The sequence below is a fragment of the Barbatula barbatula genome (assembly GCF_947034865.1).
Source record: "Barbatula barbatula genome assembly, chromosome: 15".
NCBI lineage: Eukaryota > Metazoa > Chordata > Actinopteri > Cypriniformes > Nemacheilidae > Barbatula > Barbatula barbatula.
In genome coordinates this window covers 19,867,548-19,882,122 of record NC_136778.1, presented here as the reverse complement: position 1 = coordinate 19,882,122, position 14,575 = coordinate 19,867,548, and the positions used below count along the sequence as shown (strand labels likewise).

Below are 14,575 nucleotides of genomic sequence, written 5' to 3'. Positions count from 1 at the left end.
CATTTCCATGACTCTTCTGCAGACTGACTTGACAATAACTGAGATGTTTGTGGAAGCAAAAAAATCCATAAAGATCGATAAAAGGAAGGAAGGAGTCGGATACCAGTGAACGTAAAACAACTTTCAATGAAATGAGAAAGCAATAAAACAAACTTAAAATGATACAAACATAGTAAAACACAACATAAAGGCCAGGCCTGGTCCTCTCTCCTCATACGCTCCTGTCGCTCATCCTTTTATGCTCCCGGAGCTCATCCGTAGGAGATCCGAGACTGTTGCAAGGTGCAGCTGACACTCATTATCACTCACGTTACTGGCCTCGACCTGTCCCTCATGGCTCTCGTACCGCCTTGCGCATAACACTCAGTTTACAGCAATTCACTTAATGATTAAAGTACAGGAAACATTCTTTAAAATCATTCTTTAAAGTGATACCTAGAATAAAATAACAATGCAACATTTTGGAACAACATCAAAAAAACTTATATTTTTGTTGATATAAGTGTGTTTGTGTGAAGGGCAGCATGGTGTTTCCTCAAGAGGTTAAGAGACAGACAAGAGAAAGGGGAAGGCGACTGTCAAGGTCAAAGGTTAAAGTGTCAATCAATACTGATCTCTGACAGTCAGGGAATTTTGAATTTACTTAGGATTAAAAGAGCAGCTGTAATGCTCCACATTTTTTACGGCCTTTAGATTCTTTCGCTAACTTGCTCTCAGCTGGATTTGATTTTCGTGCAAGATCTTGTGGGGGAAGTCTGTGTGAGTGAAGGGGGGGCTGTGTGTGAGGGAGGAAGTCCAGAGAGTTTGTTTTACAGGACCCAGAGCTGGGCAGGGCACAGGCAAGTGAGCGAGAGAATAGCGGCACAGCCTGGAGAGGCTGAAGTTGGGAAAAAAGTATCCAGGGGAGAAGCAGACGTGAGAAAGATAGCTCTACAGCGGGGAACATTATCACACTCGCTGCCTGGACAGAGTCACTGCGGAGAGGAATTATGGCGTCTTTGGCGATCCGAACAATCTGTATTTTGTGCATCCTGTCAACGGTCATTAACAATGCTCTCCCTCAACAGTTAAACACAGTTCACACGGTAAGACCTCTTCTTATTCCTAAGAAAATACAAACATTTGTATTCATGTTGCATAGTAAAGCCCAATGTTGATACTTGGAAAATGAACTCTATTAAATCTTTGAAGTTATGATTTAGCGTCTAAGCATTAGGTTTTCCTGGGCTGTTCCCATTGAAAATGCAAGCTGTTACTCTGAAAAAACAATGTTTTACTTTGCTATTATGGCTATTATATGTGGAAAATGTTAGGATGAGAAGCTAAAGAAAATGTTTAGCATTTAGGATCTGGGTTCAATTTGAATATGCCATGAAAATTGCAAATGGTTGATAACAGAGAGTGCGGTTTAATGTTTGTGTGTGTGTGTCATGGTCTGGAAAACTGTTCCCCCAAGCAGCTGTCGAGAGTGTAGATACTGTTGTTCTGAATGGCTGACCATGTCACTCCCCACCGGAACCTTGTCAGAGGCAAATGTAAGCCAGCTGGTGCCCCAGTGCAGTGTTCAAACTGTCTCATAACTCTTGAGGGGTCTCCTTGAAGGAATAGTTCACCTTCAAAATGAAAATTCTGTCATTATTTACTCACCCTGTTGTCATTTTAAACCTGTGTGATTTTCTTCTGCAAAACATAAAAGACGATATTCTGAGAAGTGTTGGTAACCAAAAACTGTTGATCCCCATTAAAGGGCAAAAAAGAAGGAAGACCTCAAGCACGTCCAACCCTCCAACCCCAAACATACACAAAAATAGTATTTAATATTAATAAGTAAATGTAACAATAATTTTAAAACTATTAATTAACAACAATGAATTAACTATTTGTCAAAAATCAATTATAATTCTGACTGGATAGTTTGGTATCCTCACAATGTTTAGCAGTTTAGTTGTCACCTAAACAATGTCTAATCAAATAGGTTGTTGCTTTGTTCAAATATTTAATGCTGATGTCAAATAAGATGGCATTAAAAATGGCATCCCTTGAGTAGTTTAGATACCTTAAATGTATTGCCATCAGCAATAATTCATTAAAGGGGGGATGCAAAGGGGTTTCTTGCATTCTGATTTATTTACAATGTTAAACATGCTGGCTTCTCATGGTTCAAATGGTCAACCTGTTGGAGTTGGACGTAGGACATGGTATTTCAGTGCTCGATACACTCCCCCCACGTTCGTACAGGTCTGAAAAGTATTATTCGAACATGAAAATCTGTTTCGTAACAACTTTCTTAGTCCCTTATTGGACAATTCTCCCCAAAAAGCACGCCCACGCATCAACCAAGGAGAGTGGGGGAAGGAGCATGCGCTCACGTTACTTTCACTTGTATGCAGGAGAGAGAGTAAAAGTTCAGCTGTGTTTGTTTGTTCACTGCATTTGGGTGATTATTGTTACATAGATGGTGGATAGATATAACGCTGGATTTGGAGATCGTTTGAAACTGATAGATGGAGCGGTAAAATCGCTAAAAGAACATGAACGGCCTTTTATAAATGTATACATATTTATTCAAATGAATACTTCTGCAATACATGTCAAGATGCTTTGTGTGACACCTAAACTTTCTTTAAACTTTCACAAGGATAAACATAAATAAAGAAACAACAATTTACTAGTGATTGGATGTCGACTTTATTAGCCTTGGAAAGGGAGATGATGATGACTGATGACACCTCAAAAAACAAAGCAGAATGTTAAGTTAGTCACATATTGGAGTATAACAAGATTGATCGCTACTAATTCCCTTAAGGCTAAATGACAAAAATTATCTCCTGAATTCTTGATCTATTTTTAGCTCTGATATTACCGATTTTCCTAAATCTATGTGAGAGAGTGCACAACTAATACAATTTCAACTCTAGGTAATCTTTATTAGAGTAGTTGTGTGTGATTTCTGACACAGTGTTTTGATAGCCACCTTCTGTTAATTTACATACTCAACTAGGAGGGACTCCCTTTTTAGCTGTAGTGCATTCCGAATAGATCATAAGACAGCGAGAGGGTGTTATGTGTGGTGTATGAAGGTCGTCTTTGTTCTTGGCTGCACTGCATTAAATAGCCCAAAGGTTTAACACTATAGCACAGATAGTCTGCATTGCTGTCATTGTCCTCAATAGTACTGCAGTTCTTTTTAAAGGCATGAAAACAGTTTCTTGTTAGACAAGCAATTTGTTAAAAATGATGCACAATAAAATAAAAAATAGTACTATATCTTGATACAGTACAATAGTACTATCACATCATCTTCAGTGTTAAATCATGACAATCAACGTCTCTAATCTCACACACACAGACACACACACACGCGTGCACACACACACATGCTTGTATTGCTATACGTAGTGGGGACATTCCATAGACCTCCAATGATTTAATATCATGTTTATGATATACTCTATCCCCTAACCATACCCAATACCTAAACCTAATAATCACACAAATGTGCAAGACATTAAAGAAAACACTATATGACTGAATTATGAGCCTTTTTATTAGTATTTAGCGAGGACCAGTAAAATGACCTCACAAGCAGATAGAGGCACAAATACATCAAAAAGTATTTAGTTACATTAACCCATCAAATGTATTTAAATAAAGTATAAAGTACTGCTGAGAAAAATGTATTGAATTAAAATACAAGTAACTTGTAATTTGAAAAAACATAAATATTTTATTATACAAGCAATCCTTTGAAGTTCGAGAGTAACTGTTGAGCTAGATACACATAGAAGAAAGAGAGAGTTTACTAAACTAAACAGCAGTCCATCAACTGCGCAGATTTCAGCAACAGACTAACATATTAAAATGACGTGTAGGCCTACCTACATGTCTATATTATCATCAGACCCGTAATAAGTCAAAAGCACCTTATAATAGACATGTCTGATTCAGTTGAAAAAACAATCAAAACGTCTAATTCAGGCAGGGGGTGGGTTACCCATGCTTTGACGCTCATCCAGATGCACTATGATCATCTAACATTTTCACGAACAATATTCTTTATGTGGAGTATTTCAAATACACTAAATCGTGCTGGAGAAAAGTTTACTAAAATAGAGTAAATAGGTGACAATGGAATGTGAACATTTAGATTTTTGCATGATTTTTAAACGTGTTACCATTTTTGCTGTGTGATCTTGTGGATAATATTTTGCTATTATCAGCTGCATCCCAGAAAAATGCTAAATGAAGAGTGTACAATGACCTTCATTAAAAAGTGTGTTTTTCCCTGTATGATAAACAGACCCTGACTCCAGATAGTGTTAAAAGCAAACTGCATAGTATGTTTTATAGACGAATGCATGTAATCTGTTTTTCTATAGCACATCAATAACTATAAAGTTGTGCTTTGAGAGCTGAATGACATGTCGCTTATTGCTCCCTGAACTCTTTGTAAGTCGCTTTGTATGCGTCTGCTAAATGACTAAATGTAAATGTTTGAAGCCAATGCAATATGCTTAACTAAAAGTCTTTAGTTAAGCATACATGTTTTTAGAGAGGTATTGCAATGTAAGTTTTGTCAGCATAATATTGCATATGGTATACATGGAATAAGGTATTAGTGGTATACTTATATATGTCTTAAAATATTGTCTTAAAGATTTTGAGCTATTTCTGATCAGCGGTACCACCCCTGCCTGGTGATGAAAGTTATTGTGCGCAAGAATAAAACGACATATTTGAATAAGTACTTTAATAAGCAATCTCTCAAAGTATTGAATTACAAATTACATATGACTTTTTCTTGTTAAGGAAAATACAAATTACAAAATACTCAAAAGTTATTAAATATATATTTTAAATACATTTAATGAAAATATTGCCCATCTCTGCTCACAGGTAGTACACTGTGGTACTAAGGCCATTGGCCTGCGCGAGAACACACACGGTTCCTCTTAAGTTAGGAAAGAAACTGCTTCCCATGATCTTTTGCTCTGTGAATCCCCTGTGGGTGCATTCTCTGGACAGACACGTCCCTTTAGAATACACACAGTGCAGTCTATCTTAACCAACTTAAGCTTTCTATCAGCTTGTACAATATGCACATAGCCTATCTAAGTTTTGAGATCCAAAGGAAAGCTTTCGTTTTTTTGGGTTTTGAAGCACGATTTTGATAGATATCTTAGTATTGGTTCATGTAAAATACAATAAATACAATATTGAAAGTGCATACCTGATTATGAGGTCATTGCTTCATAAGCTGGAGGCAAAACAAAGGGGAAATAAAACCAACACACATTCGGCTACATAAGTGGTTCTGTTGTGTTGTTTAGTGCCACTAAATACAGTCAGAATACAGTCATCAATTTGATATTTTAACACATACTGTTGCCTTTACCAAACAAACAAACACTGACGACAGCTGTAGTTAATGCCATAAAACAAGCGGACTGAACAGAAACCATCATCAAAAATGCTCGCGGTTCACATCATAACATTTAAAATAAAAAAACTACAGTATTTTGTTGGTGTGGATTATGTTTTGAACAAGAGCAAAGACTCTGCTGTTTATAACCGCCATTTTAAAGTATTTCCATGTGTGTCCTGTTGATGAAGTAAAACAGTGTGCTGAATTATATTGCTCCCATGACCATCTGGCACAGCCAGTGCATTGAAGTTGAAAGTGGTTTAGCTTTTGCCTCCTGTTTATCATAAACTCCATTTGTCAGTACCAAAGCCAGCAGGGACTAACTTAAAAAAAGATTCCCTGTTAAGAACTCAAATAAAACTTGCTTATAGCTTGCTTTGGTTATACAAAAAAAATTTGTTCCACCACTGGCTCCTGGCTTTTATTTCCACATATGTCTTGTGACTGGCAGCAAGCTCAAAATAAAGGCGTGATTTCTTCCCCCAAACTAGTTAAGCACAAGCCCTGCCCCTTGAGCGAAAACCCAACTAGGCAACTGCTCTGCCTCAATTTCATTGGTCAGCTACATCATAGCGCTGATCAGCCAACATTGGTCCAACATTTAAACACCGAACAGTTTCTCAAATAAGGCAATGGTGCGATGGATGATTTTCATACCAGTATTTATCATATCTTCTTAGCACTTTATGCTACACTAAGGGAAAGTCAGCAAAAGTTTTTATACTAACAATAAACCTACCCCTAACCTTACTCTACAATTTATTATTAAACACATGTTACCAACTTTTTAAATAAAGACCTTATGATCTGATTTGTGATCTGAAAAGTAATCTGCAGAAGGCAGACTTGAACCTGAGTTTAGAAAGGCAATTGCCCCACACTTTACGCCACTGGAGTTGTTGATGTTGCCTCTTTCATTTTCTGTAATCTAATCAATAGTAGTAATTTAGTAATTTAGTTGGCTAGATTTTTAGTGATGGATCCACCAAACGGCCTTATTTTGAACATACTTAAGACAATTATAAGAAATTATATAAGACAGATTTAATGTTGGACATAAATGCCATTAAAGTATTAATAATTGAAATAATACATGCAAAAAACATTCAACAAAAACAGCCAGAGGAAATAAAGAAAACACAAAAATATGGTGCAGATTACTTCTCTATTTTGAATTGCAGATAATATTCAAAGTCCTTGAAGCTGTTCTGTTTTTACATTTATACAACATATTACAGGATAAACAGAGTTGACCAATGAAATCATGCCATGGCAGCGGGGGCGTGGTTTATGCTTAAATGGTTTGGGGGAAAAAATCTGGCTAAATAAAGAAGTTCTCACAAAGGCAACATTAAAAAGCCTGTTTTTACTTTCGTTGTTTGATTAACTGCAGTCGGTTGTACTTTTGTTGACTTTAAAAATAAAAGATTAATTAGCAAGTGAACCATGGGACTCATAGAGTTTCAACTCTTCACCAGTGAGTTTAGTTAAGCTCATCACCTAAATGTGTCACTTTCCTGCGGACGACACAGGACAAATTTCATTTTTTGGTAGGACTTTATTTTAAGGTACCCTTTATAAAGCATTTATAAATTATTGATAAATAAGTAAATTACAAATGCATTATGAAGCAGTGTTAACTGCATGAATAAAAAAGGCACTCGCCAAAAAGTCAGCAATTCTTAACTCACATCTTATAAATGCTTAATAAATGTAATTTATTCATTTTTTATTTGACTAGAAAGCAGATTCATTATTATCTTGATGTTGTTTGCAATATAGCCTGTCAGGCTGGACACTGAAGGGTGTTATGTTGTTTTTCTTATACCTGCTCACTATTTGGCAGGTATTTCGTTAGAATCCCCCTATTTACTCATGCAGTTATAACTGCTTTATAATGCATTTGTAAATTACGTATTAATCATTAATTTATAAATGCTTCATAAAGGGTGCCTTAATGTAAAGTGTTACCCATTTTTTATTAAAAACATTTGTATTCGCGGACATGTAGAAAAACAATTTAACATTATTATTTATCAACAGTTTATTCTCTATCTGCACTGTAATTGTTTTACATATGTTTTTGTATTATTGGCATAATATATACAAATAAGTAAACTACCTCCTCTACCTTTAACTTCTAAAATACTGCTACTTCCACTGTGCTTCTCGAAAGCTTATTTGAATCAGCAAACCCTATCGGTCAAAAGTTTTTGGACACATCCACATAGAATACTAATATACTCATGAATGATTTTATAACAAATAAATACACCAATTAATGAAAATCTTTTATATTTTATCCTTTTCAGTGTTACCTTTTGACTGGAATTTGCAGAATTGTTTTCTTTTCATTTTATCAAGCAAGCAGGTCTCTCACTGAGATGCTTTTAAAACAATATAAAAGGAGTTTCCATTCTGAGCTCTTATTGACAGTTTTTTCTTCATTATAAAGTAAAGGTCATCCATTTCAGAAATAGTTTTTATTATATACAATGTTAGTTTTGTCATGAAGAACACGTATATTTGCTAAATTATATTTTTGTCTTCTAAAGTAATTTCAGACATTTAAGCATGCAAATTCAGATCAAAAAGTTATTTTAAATATTAAGAAACATTTCACCCAAAAAAAAGTTTGTCTTAAAAGCTTTGACCGGTGGTGTAGGCTATTTTAAAGTTCAAGCACTTATTTGTTTACTTGCAGTTGTTCATTAGTATTACCATGTAAAAACATATTCTCACTCCCACACCTACAATCCATCCTGGACTGGTACTACGGCTCGAACCGGCAACGTTTGGGTTACAAGTCCAAGTCTCTAACCATTAGGTCTCTAACATTTTTCCAAATATCTTTGTGTTCATCAGAGCAAAGAAACTTATACAGGTTGGAAAAACTTGAGGGTGAGTAAATGATGACATAATTTTCATTTTTGGGTCGAGTATCCCTTTAACACTGTGTCTACACCGGACGCGACCGGCGCAACATGACACGACACACGGCTTGTTCTAATGGGATTGTTGCGTCTGGTCCGCACACGTTTCAGTTATGCGGCAGACGAGGGGCATTTCTATGGAATTATTTTCGTGCCAAATAAAATGAATGCAAACTTTTCACACATGAACAAAAATATATAATGAGAAGAAGAAAAAACAAATAATGAAAACAATGAACTCAATTGCAAGAACGTTACGTGGTTTTCAAATGATCTGTTTTCTAAGTTTTGTTTTGCAAGGATTTTAACGTCATCCACATTTATACCATGTGACATGATTTAAAGTATCATTACGATAGTAAGTGGCTCCTGACACATGTTGTGTAACTCTAACACAGTTTAGAATATCTTTGAAAGCAAAGGGACCAAATAATTTTTGTCATTGTCTGTTATTACCATAAAATACTAATAATGTGTACATTTTGTATTTATTACTTAATAATTTGTATTTATGGTTATTGAATATATATCTAATAATATGTGCATCTCTACATTCCAGGTATGTGCACGTGGCTTCTTTCTGAGTGAACAGGAAACCTGTTTGCCATGTAACTGTAAAGGCCATGCCGATAGTTGCGAAGACATAACAGGGATATGTATTGTAAGTTGTTGTTTTTTGATCCTTGTATTCTGCCTCATGTATTCTATAGCAGTATTGCCTGCAGCATTTTTTATATTCTGTGACATCATCTAAGCCAACCAAATAAAATTTCGTTATTGTGTGCACCAACAAGAAATGAAAGGTATTATTTCATTTCTAAATTATTTAGGACATAGCTAATTTTTCTGCAAATTGCACAACCTTCATATGTTTTGGCATGCTCTTTCACATTGATGTTGACACCATAGGTTTGCTTTTTCTAGAATTAATTTGCTAGAACAGTCACTGAAATGGTGGCAATACATGTAGAAATTATGATTAAAAGCTAAGTTGTCGCATAATGTCATTTTTACCTACGGTTGTCTTCAAAATAATAGCAGTGTGTTTAAAGTCAAACATTTACTGTATAAAATGAAACATGTTTGAAGATTTGGCGTTCTTGTGAATCACTGAACTAATATTTAGTTGAATAGCCACGGTTTCTGAGAACTGCTTCACATCTGTGTTGCATGGAATCAACCAACTTCTAGACCCAAAAATAACAATCTTGCTTTCATCAGTCCACAAAATATTGCACCATTTCTCATTAGGCCAGTCAATGTGTTCATTGGCAAATACTGTAGTAACCTATTCAATACAAGTAGTTTATTCACAGAATGATTTACCTCTCTAATTGAACTTCACACTGCTATTATTTTGAACACGCCGTTTTCAATTAATGATTCAATTACACAGAATTAGCAGCATGCATGTCATGACTGTTGGGTCTGTTGGTTTTCTATTGCTCCTTCTACACCTACTAGTAATATATTTGCCATATAGAAATATAACTTCTACCAAAAACAGTGACTGATCTGGTTAGTGATGTTGGACTGCTATAATTTTGTGTACTTTACACAAAAGCCTTTGTGTACTTTATGTTGCTGCTTTAGGACTGTCAGGACCACACTGTTGGGGATTTCTGTGACCAATGTGAAGAAAGCTATTTACCTGTGGTTCTTCCTGACAATATGTTTGAGTGTAGACCATGTGCCTGCCCACTCTCACTAGAGTCTAACAAGTAAGTGAAAATTATCGTTTCTAGCTCTAAAATATTTCAGATGCTTTTTGAAATATTGATTTCCTTGACTATTACAGTGAAGTAGTGTCCTTTTAAAAATAGTTTGTGTTGATGTTTATCCACAGCTTTGCAGACTACTGTGATAAGAGAGGTGATTTTCTGAGATGTATATGTCAGGAGGGCTATGCTGGACATTACTGCGAGAGGTCAGTACCGTTTCTCAACCCACATACAGCATGTTATTTATGATCCCTATGTTTTTTTAAATCAAACCTTTGCATAGCTAGGATAGAAAACACTGGCATATAACAATGCCTTGGAAAAACTTTTATAATTCTATAATTTCTATAATTAAGTACTTCCTCAGGTTCGACAATTAAACCTCCGACGTCAACAGCATTTTAATAGTTGGCTACCATATTGTGCACTGACTTGTTCATTTTTGTGTCCTATCATATTCGTGCTTTCAATAGTTTCCGAAAGTTTCTAGTAATGCATGGGGCTAAACAAACCTATTGAGGTAAACCTTTAACACATTTAAAGACGCAAGTTGTTTAATTAATACAAACATTTAAGAAATAATTAATCAAAAGAAAAACTTCCAGGAATCTGAGGACTCCATGAATCACATGACGCACACATTTTTTGGAATTCCGTTGTCCAAACTCTCTCTCTCAATGGCTCTGGTTGTAGCCAAAAGCTTTCAGGTGTAATTGGCAGATGTGGTGCACTGCAAATTCAAACAAGAGAACCTATCATAAGCATCTGTCACGATCCTGCCATGTTCTCCAGCTTGTTAATCTTTTATCACCAATGGACCTTATTTCACATAATCATCCATGGCTAGTCACCTGCACTCAGTCAACCATAAGGTTAACGTTAAACTTCTGAATTCTACACAAATGTTGCGGGTGGTGTTGTGTTTGTTGACATGCACAAATATTCATAACAACATCATTACGACAATAAACAGTTTACATCACCTTAACGCGCATTTCAACTAATGCAAAGCTAATTTCAAAACATCTAAATAGTTAGAAAACCCTACAGAGATTGCACATTCCGTTACTTCTCCCCACCCCACTTTGTCGGATCTGCCACGCCCACTTATTCTGCAACCTCGGACTATACAAATTCATCACTGTGTGTAGGTTTTGAGGTGATTGTTGGCAGGTTCATATTTTCATAAGGAACTGTAACGTAATTACACATTTTTCCCAGTAACTGTAACAAAATTACAGTTTACATACATTTATTTTGTGTTCCATTACATGTAACTATTGCAAAATATTTGAATTAACTGGTTCCCCTCTAACCCCCAAGATGCGCTCCAGGTTACTATGGCAACCCCATGCAGGTTGGCAACTCCTGTAAAAAATGTGATTGCAATGGTAACTCTGACCCCAATCTGATCTTCAACGAGTGCAACAATGTAACGGGCCGGTGTCTGAACTGTTGGGCTAACACTGCTGGTGATAACTGCGAAAGATGTGCACCAGGCTTTCATGGCGATGCAATCAGTGCCAAGGACTGTCAAGGTAAGTGCATCAGAAAGACAATTTGTTGATGACAATATGTCCATTTCCATTTCAAAAGAATCGGTAATCCTGTTCGAAAAACACTGCACAGTTGAATACTGGATATAAACGGGTTCAAAGCAACGACATAAACAAACATTACTGCGCATGCAAAATTTTGTGGACTGCCATTAACTTCCAGTACACATTTTCAAACAATCGAGTGCCTGTAGATTATTTCTGTTAACAAGCCAAAGAACCCGTGAAGAACCGTTACCTTGCTAAACTTGCCTCTCCAGCATTATGAATTTAGACTGTGATACCAAGCTCAACCTCTAGATGAGCTTGTCCCATATGGTTTCTATAAAAGCGACAAAGATAAACGACGCATTCAACTAATTGTTTATTTAATAAAATGATCATATAACAAAATGTAACACATTTTAATCAAAAATTATTGTACAATAAAATATATAAATGAATATGAACATAAATTAAACAAAATGCTAATAAATAGCCGGAACAGACATTTTTCAGACATTTCTAACTCAAGAAGTTGTATATAATAAGTTGACAGGGAACCACAGCAAGTATGTGAAATCATTGTTATTGGAATTTGACAGAATGCAAATTGATAAAAATGTCAATCAATCATCTTGCAATGAGCAAAAAAATGTATGGTGTTTGAACTTTTTTTCAGAGTGCCAGTGTAATAAGTGCGGTACTGCATCATGTGACGACAGGACAGGTGTCTGCCACTGTAAACCTGGAGTTACTGGTCACCTGTGTGACAGATGTGAGGTATAGAAATCCCTAACTATATTCTTTTTAAAAGAGTGTTTCTTTTTGTCACATCCATAACACTGTAATTTGCCATATATGCTCTTAAACAATCAGCACATCTAATCCTCAACATATTTTTAAAAGATGTGTTTTTATGTTTCATGTGTAGGAGGGTTACTCTGGATTTGGCAAATGTATGGGTTGCCGTCGGTGTGAATGTGCCTCTGCTGCCTTACGTGCCACTTGCCACCCTCTCACACACAGCTGCCAGTGTCGCCCTGGGGCCGGAGGCCGGTATTGTGAGCGCTGCCTGCCTGGATACTGGGATTACAGCCCATCTGGCTGCAAAAGTGAGTATGAGATGCATCGCTGTATGTGGCAGAAAATGAATGCTGGACAGAAGCATCTTACGTTTTCCTTAAGCGCAGTACATCACAAGCGCTTCCAGGTGTGGATGGGCAGCACTTGGACAACACTTAAAGATACTAGTGTGGATAAAGAGCATCGTAAACAAAACCACAATTGTGTGGACAAGGCGTAGAAATTCATTTTATTCTCACAGACAGGAAACACATTGAACTTTCCAGTTAGTGTACTGTCTCCATAAATGTTAGTAGGACCAAGGAGATGATTGTGAACAGGACATTTCATTTACCTCAATCAAAGGGAAAGAGAGTTATGCAGTAAACATCTGCGAGGACCTAGAGCAAACTCATGGTCTTACTGGATACAGTATGTAAACAGACTTGAGAAGGGCCTGTAACATTGTCAAGAACTGAACTGCACTCACCCTGCTTACCAACTGCTTGCTATACTGCCATTTGACAGTTGCTTACATTCCATCCCATCACAGACAACCAGACTGGAGAATAATTTCTATCTTACCTTTTTTAGACACTGACGCTATACTACTACTCTTAAAGCCACAATATGCAGATTTGGACCGCTGGTGCACTATCGAAACAATAACAAAAGGCGAAGCTAAATGACGTTATGTAGAAGAGTGGAATTCTGGGACATGTCGTTTTTACCATCCAAAGGCCTATGTTCACGGACGAGTTAAAGAATGAATTAAATTTGATGTCATCGTAATAAATTGGCTTGCAAGAAACGTGGAATGTAATGCTACATTAGACCGCGATTGATGTTGGACTTTGCCAATTTGGTAGCGTAATGCTACACAGTTTTACATGTTTAAAACAGTCGTCGTTTTAAAGGTGAAGTACATTTACACATTTTTGCGTGTTGCCGTAGTTTCTCAAACCGGAAGGATATTGCGGAGCACCAGATATTAAGTCACTGATATGCGACAAATACAAGGGAGACAAGGGACGAGCATTATTTTAAATAGGAATTTCTCTGGATTTGCATATTCTTGGGAACATTTGGGATAATGTAAGTACACAACTGCATGAAATATTACACTGTGCAAGTGCTTTTTTGGATATTTAATACCAAAATTCTTCCATGTTGTGGCGTTAATTTAAATCTGAGCATGACAAGCTTTTTAATGCTCAGTTTCCCCTGTGTCCCCAGCCCCCATTTTTAAGTCCTGCTGTTGGACCTGAGTGTGATTTCTCAGTGTGTTTAGATGTCCAGAAAACCAAAAATTCATATATCAAATGACATTCGATCAGTGCCGCATGACAACACATTTCAGTAATTTTTTTATTGTTTGTCGTCCTACCCTCATTCTTTGAGGCTCAAATTTCATCATCAATATTAAAACACAGCACGTCATAGGAGATTTCCCATATACATCTGAACTGTGAAACTGATGGGAAAATTCATTGAGTCACACCCCCTCCCGCCAAACGCAATAAAGTTCCCATAACCCATGACCGATGATGACATTCTATCTGCACACCCACACAGCTCTATGGCCATCTGCACTTAAGCACAGGGATTAACACTAATCATGTATTTCCTATGACAGAATCATCTCTAACATACCCGGCATAGGCAAAACAGATGTGCTCTATAGAGGTTTTATGTATGCATTGTGTATTTAGACTGTATTGTTCATGATGTCTGACTGAGATTTTCAACAATTATGCAAATATTTGTCAAGAGATATTTTTTATCAGTAATTGCGGGATAATTCCTTTACGCTATTTCAAGTTTTCATGTCTTGTGGGTAAACATTTGAAAGTTTAGCCCTCTCCTCAGCAAAGATGTATGACTGATACGACTATT

At 36.4% G+C, this 14,575-nt stretch overlaps 1 protein-coding gene across 1 annotated transcript in view; it reads left to right on the top strand.

The window, feature by feature from the left end:
* The first annotated feature begins 800 nt into the window (after positions 1-800).
* Positions 801-14,575, top strand: part of lama4 (laminin, alpha 4) — a 42,617-nt gene continuing 28,842 nt past the window's right edge. The window contains exons 1-7 of the mRNA XM_079475270.1: positions 801-1,085; positions 8,918-9,019; positions 9,952-10,079; positions 10,205-10,285; positions 11,403-11,617; positions 12,297-12,397; positions 12,549-12,729. Of these exons, the coding sequence (XP_079331396.1) occupies positions 990-1,085; positions 8,918-9,019; positions 9,952-10,079; positions 10,205-10,285; positions 11,403-11,617; positions 12,297-12,397; positions 12,549-12,729 (904 nt within the window). The 5' untranslated portion in view covers positions 801-989. The remainder of the gene's footprint in view (positions 1,086-8,917; positions 9,020-9,951; positions 10,080-10,204; positions 10,286-11,402; positions 11,618-12,296; positions 12,398-12,548; positions 12,730-14,575) is intronic.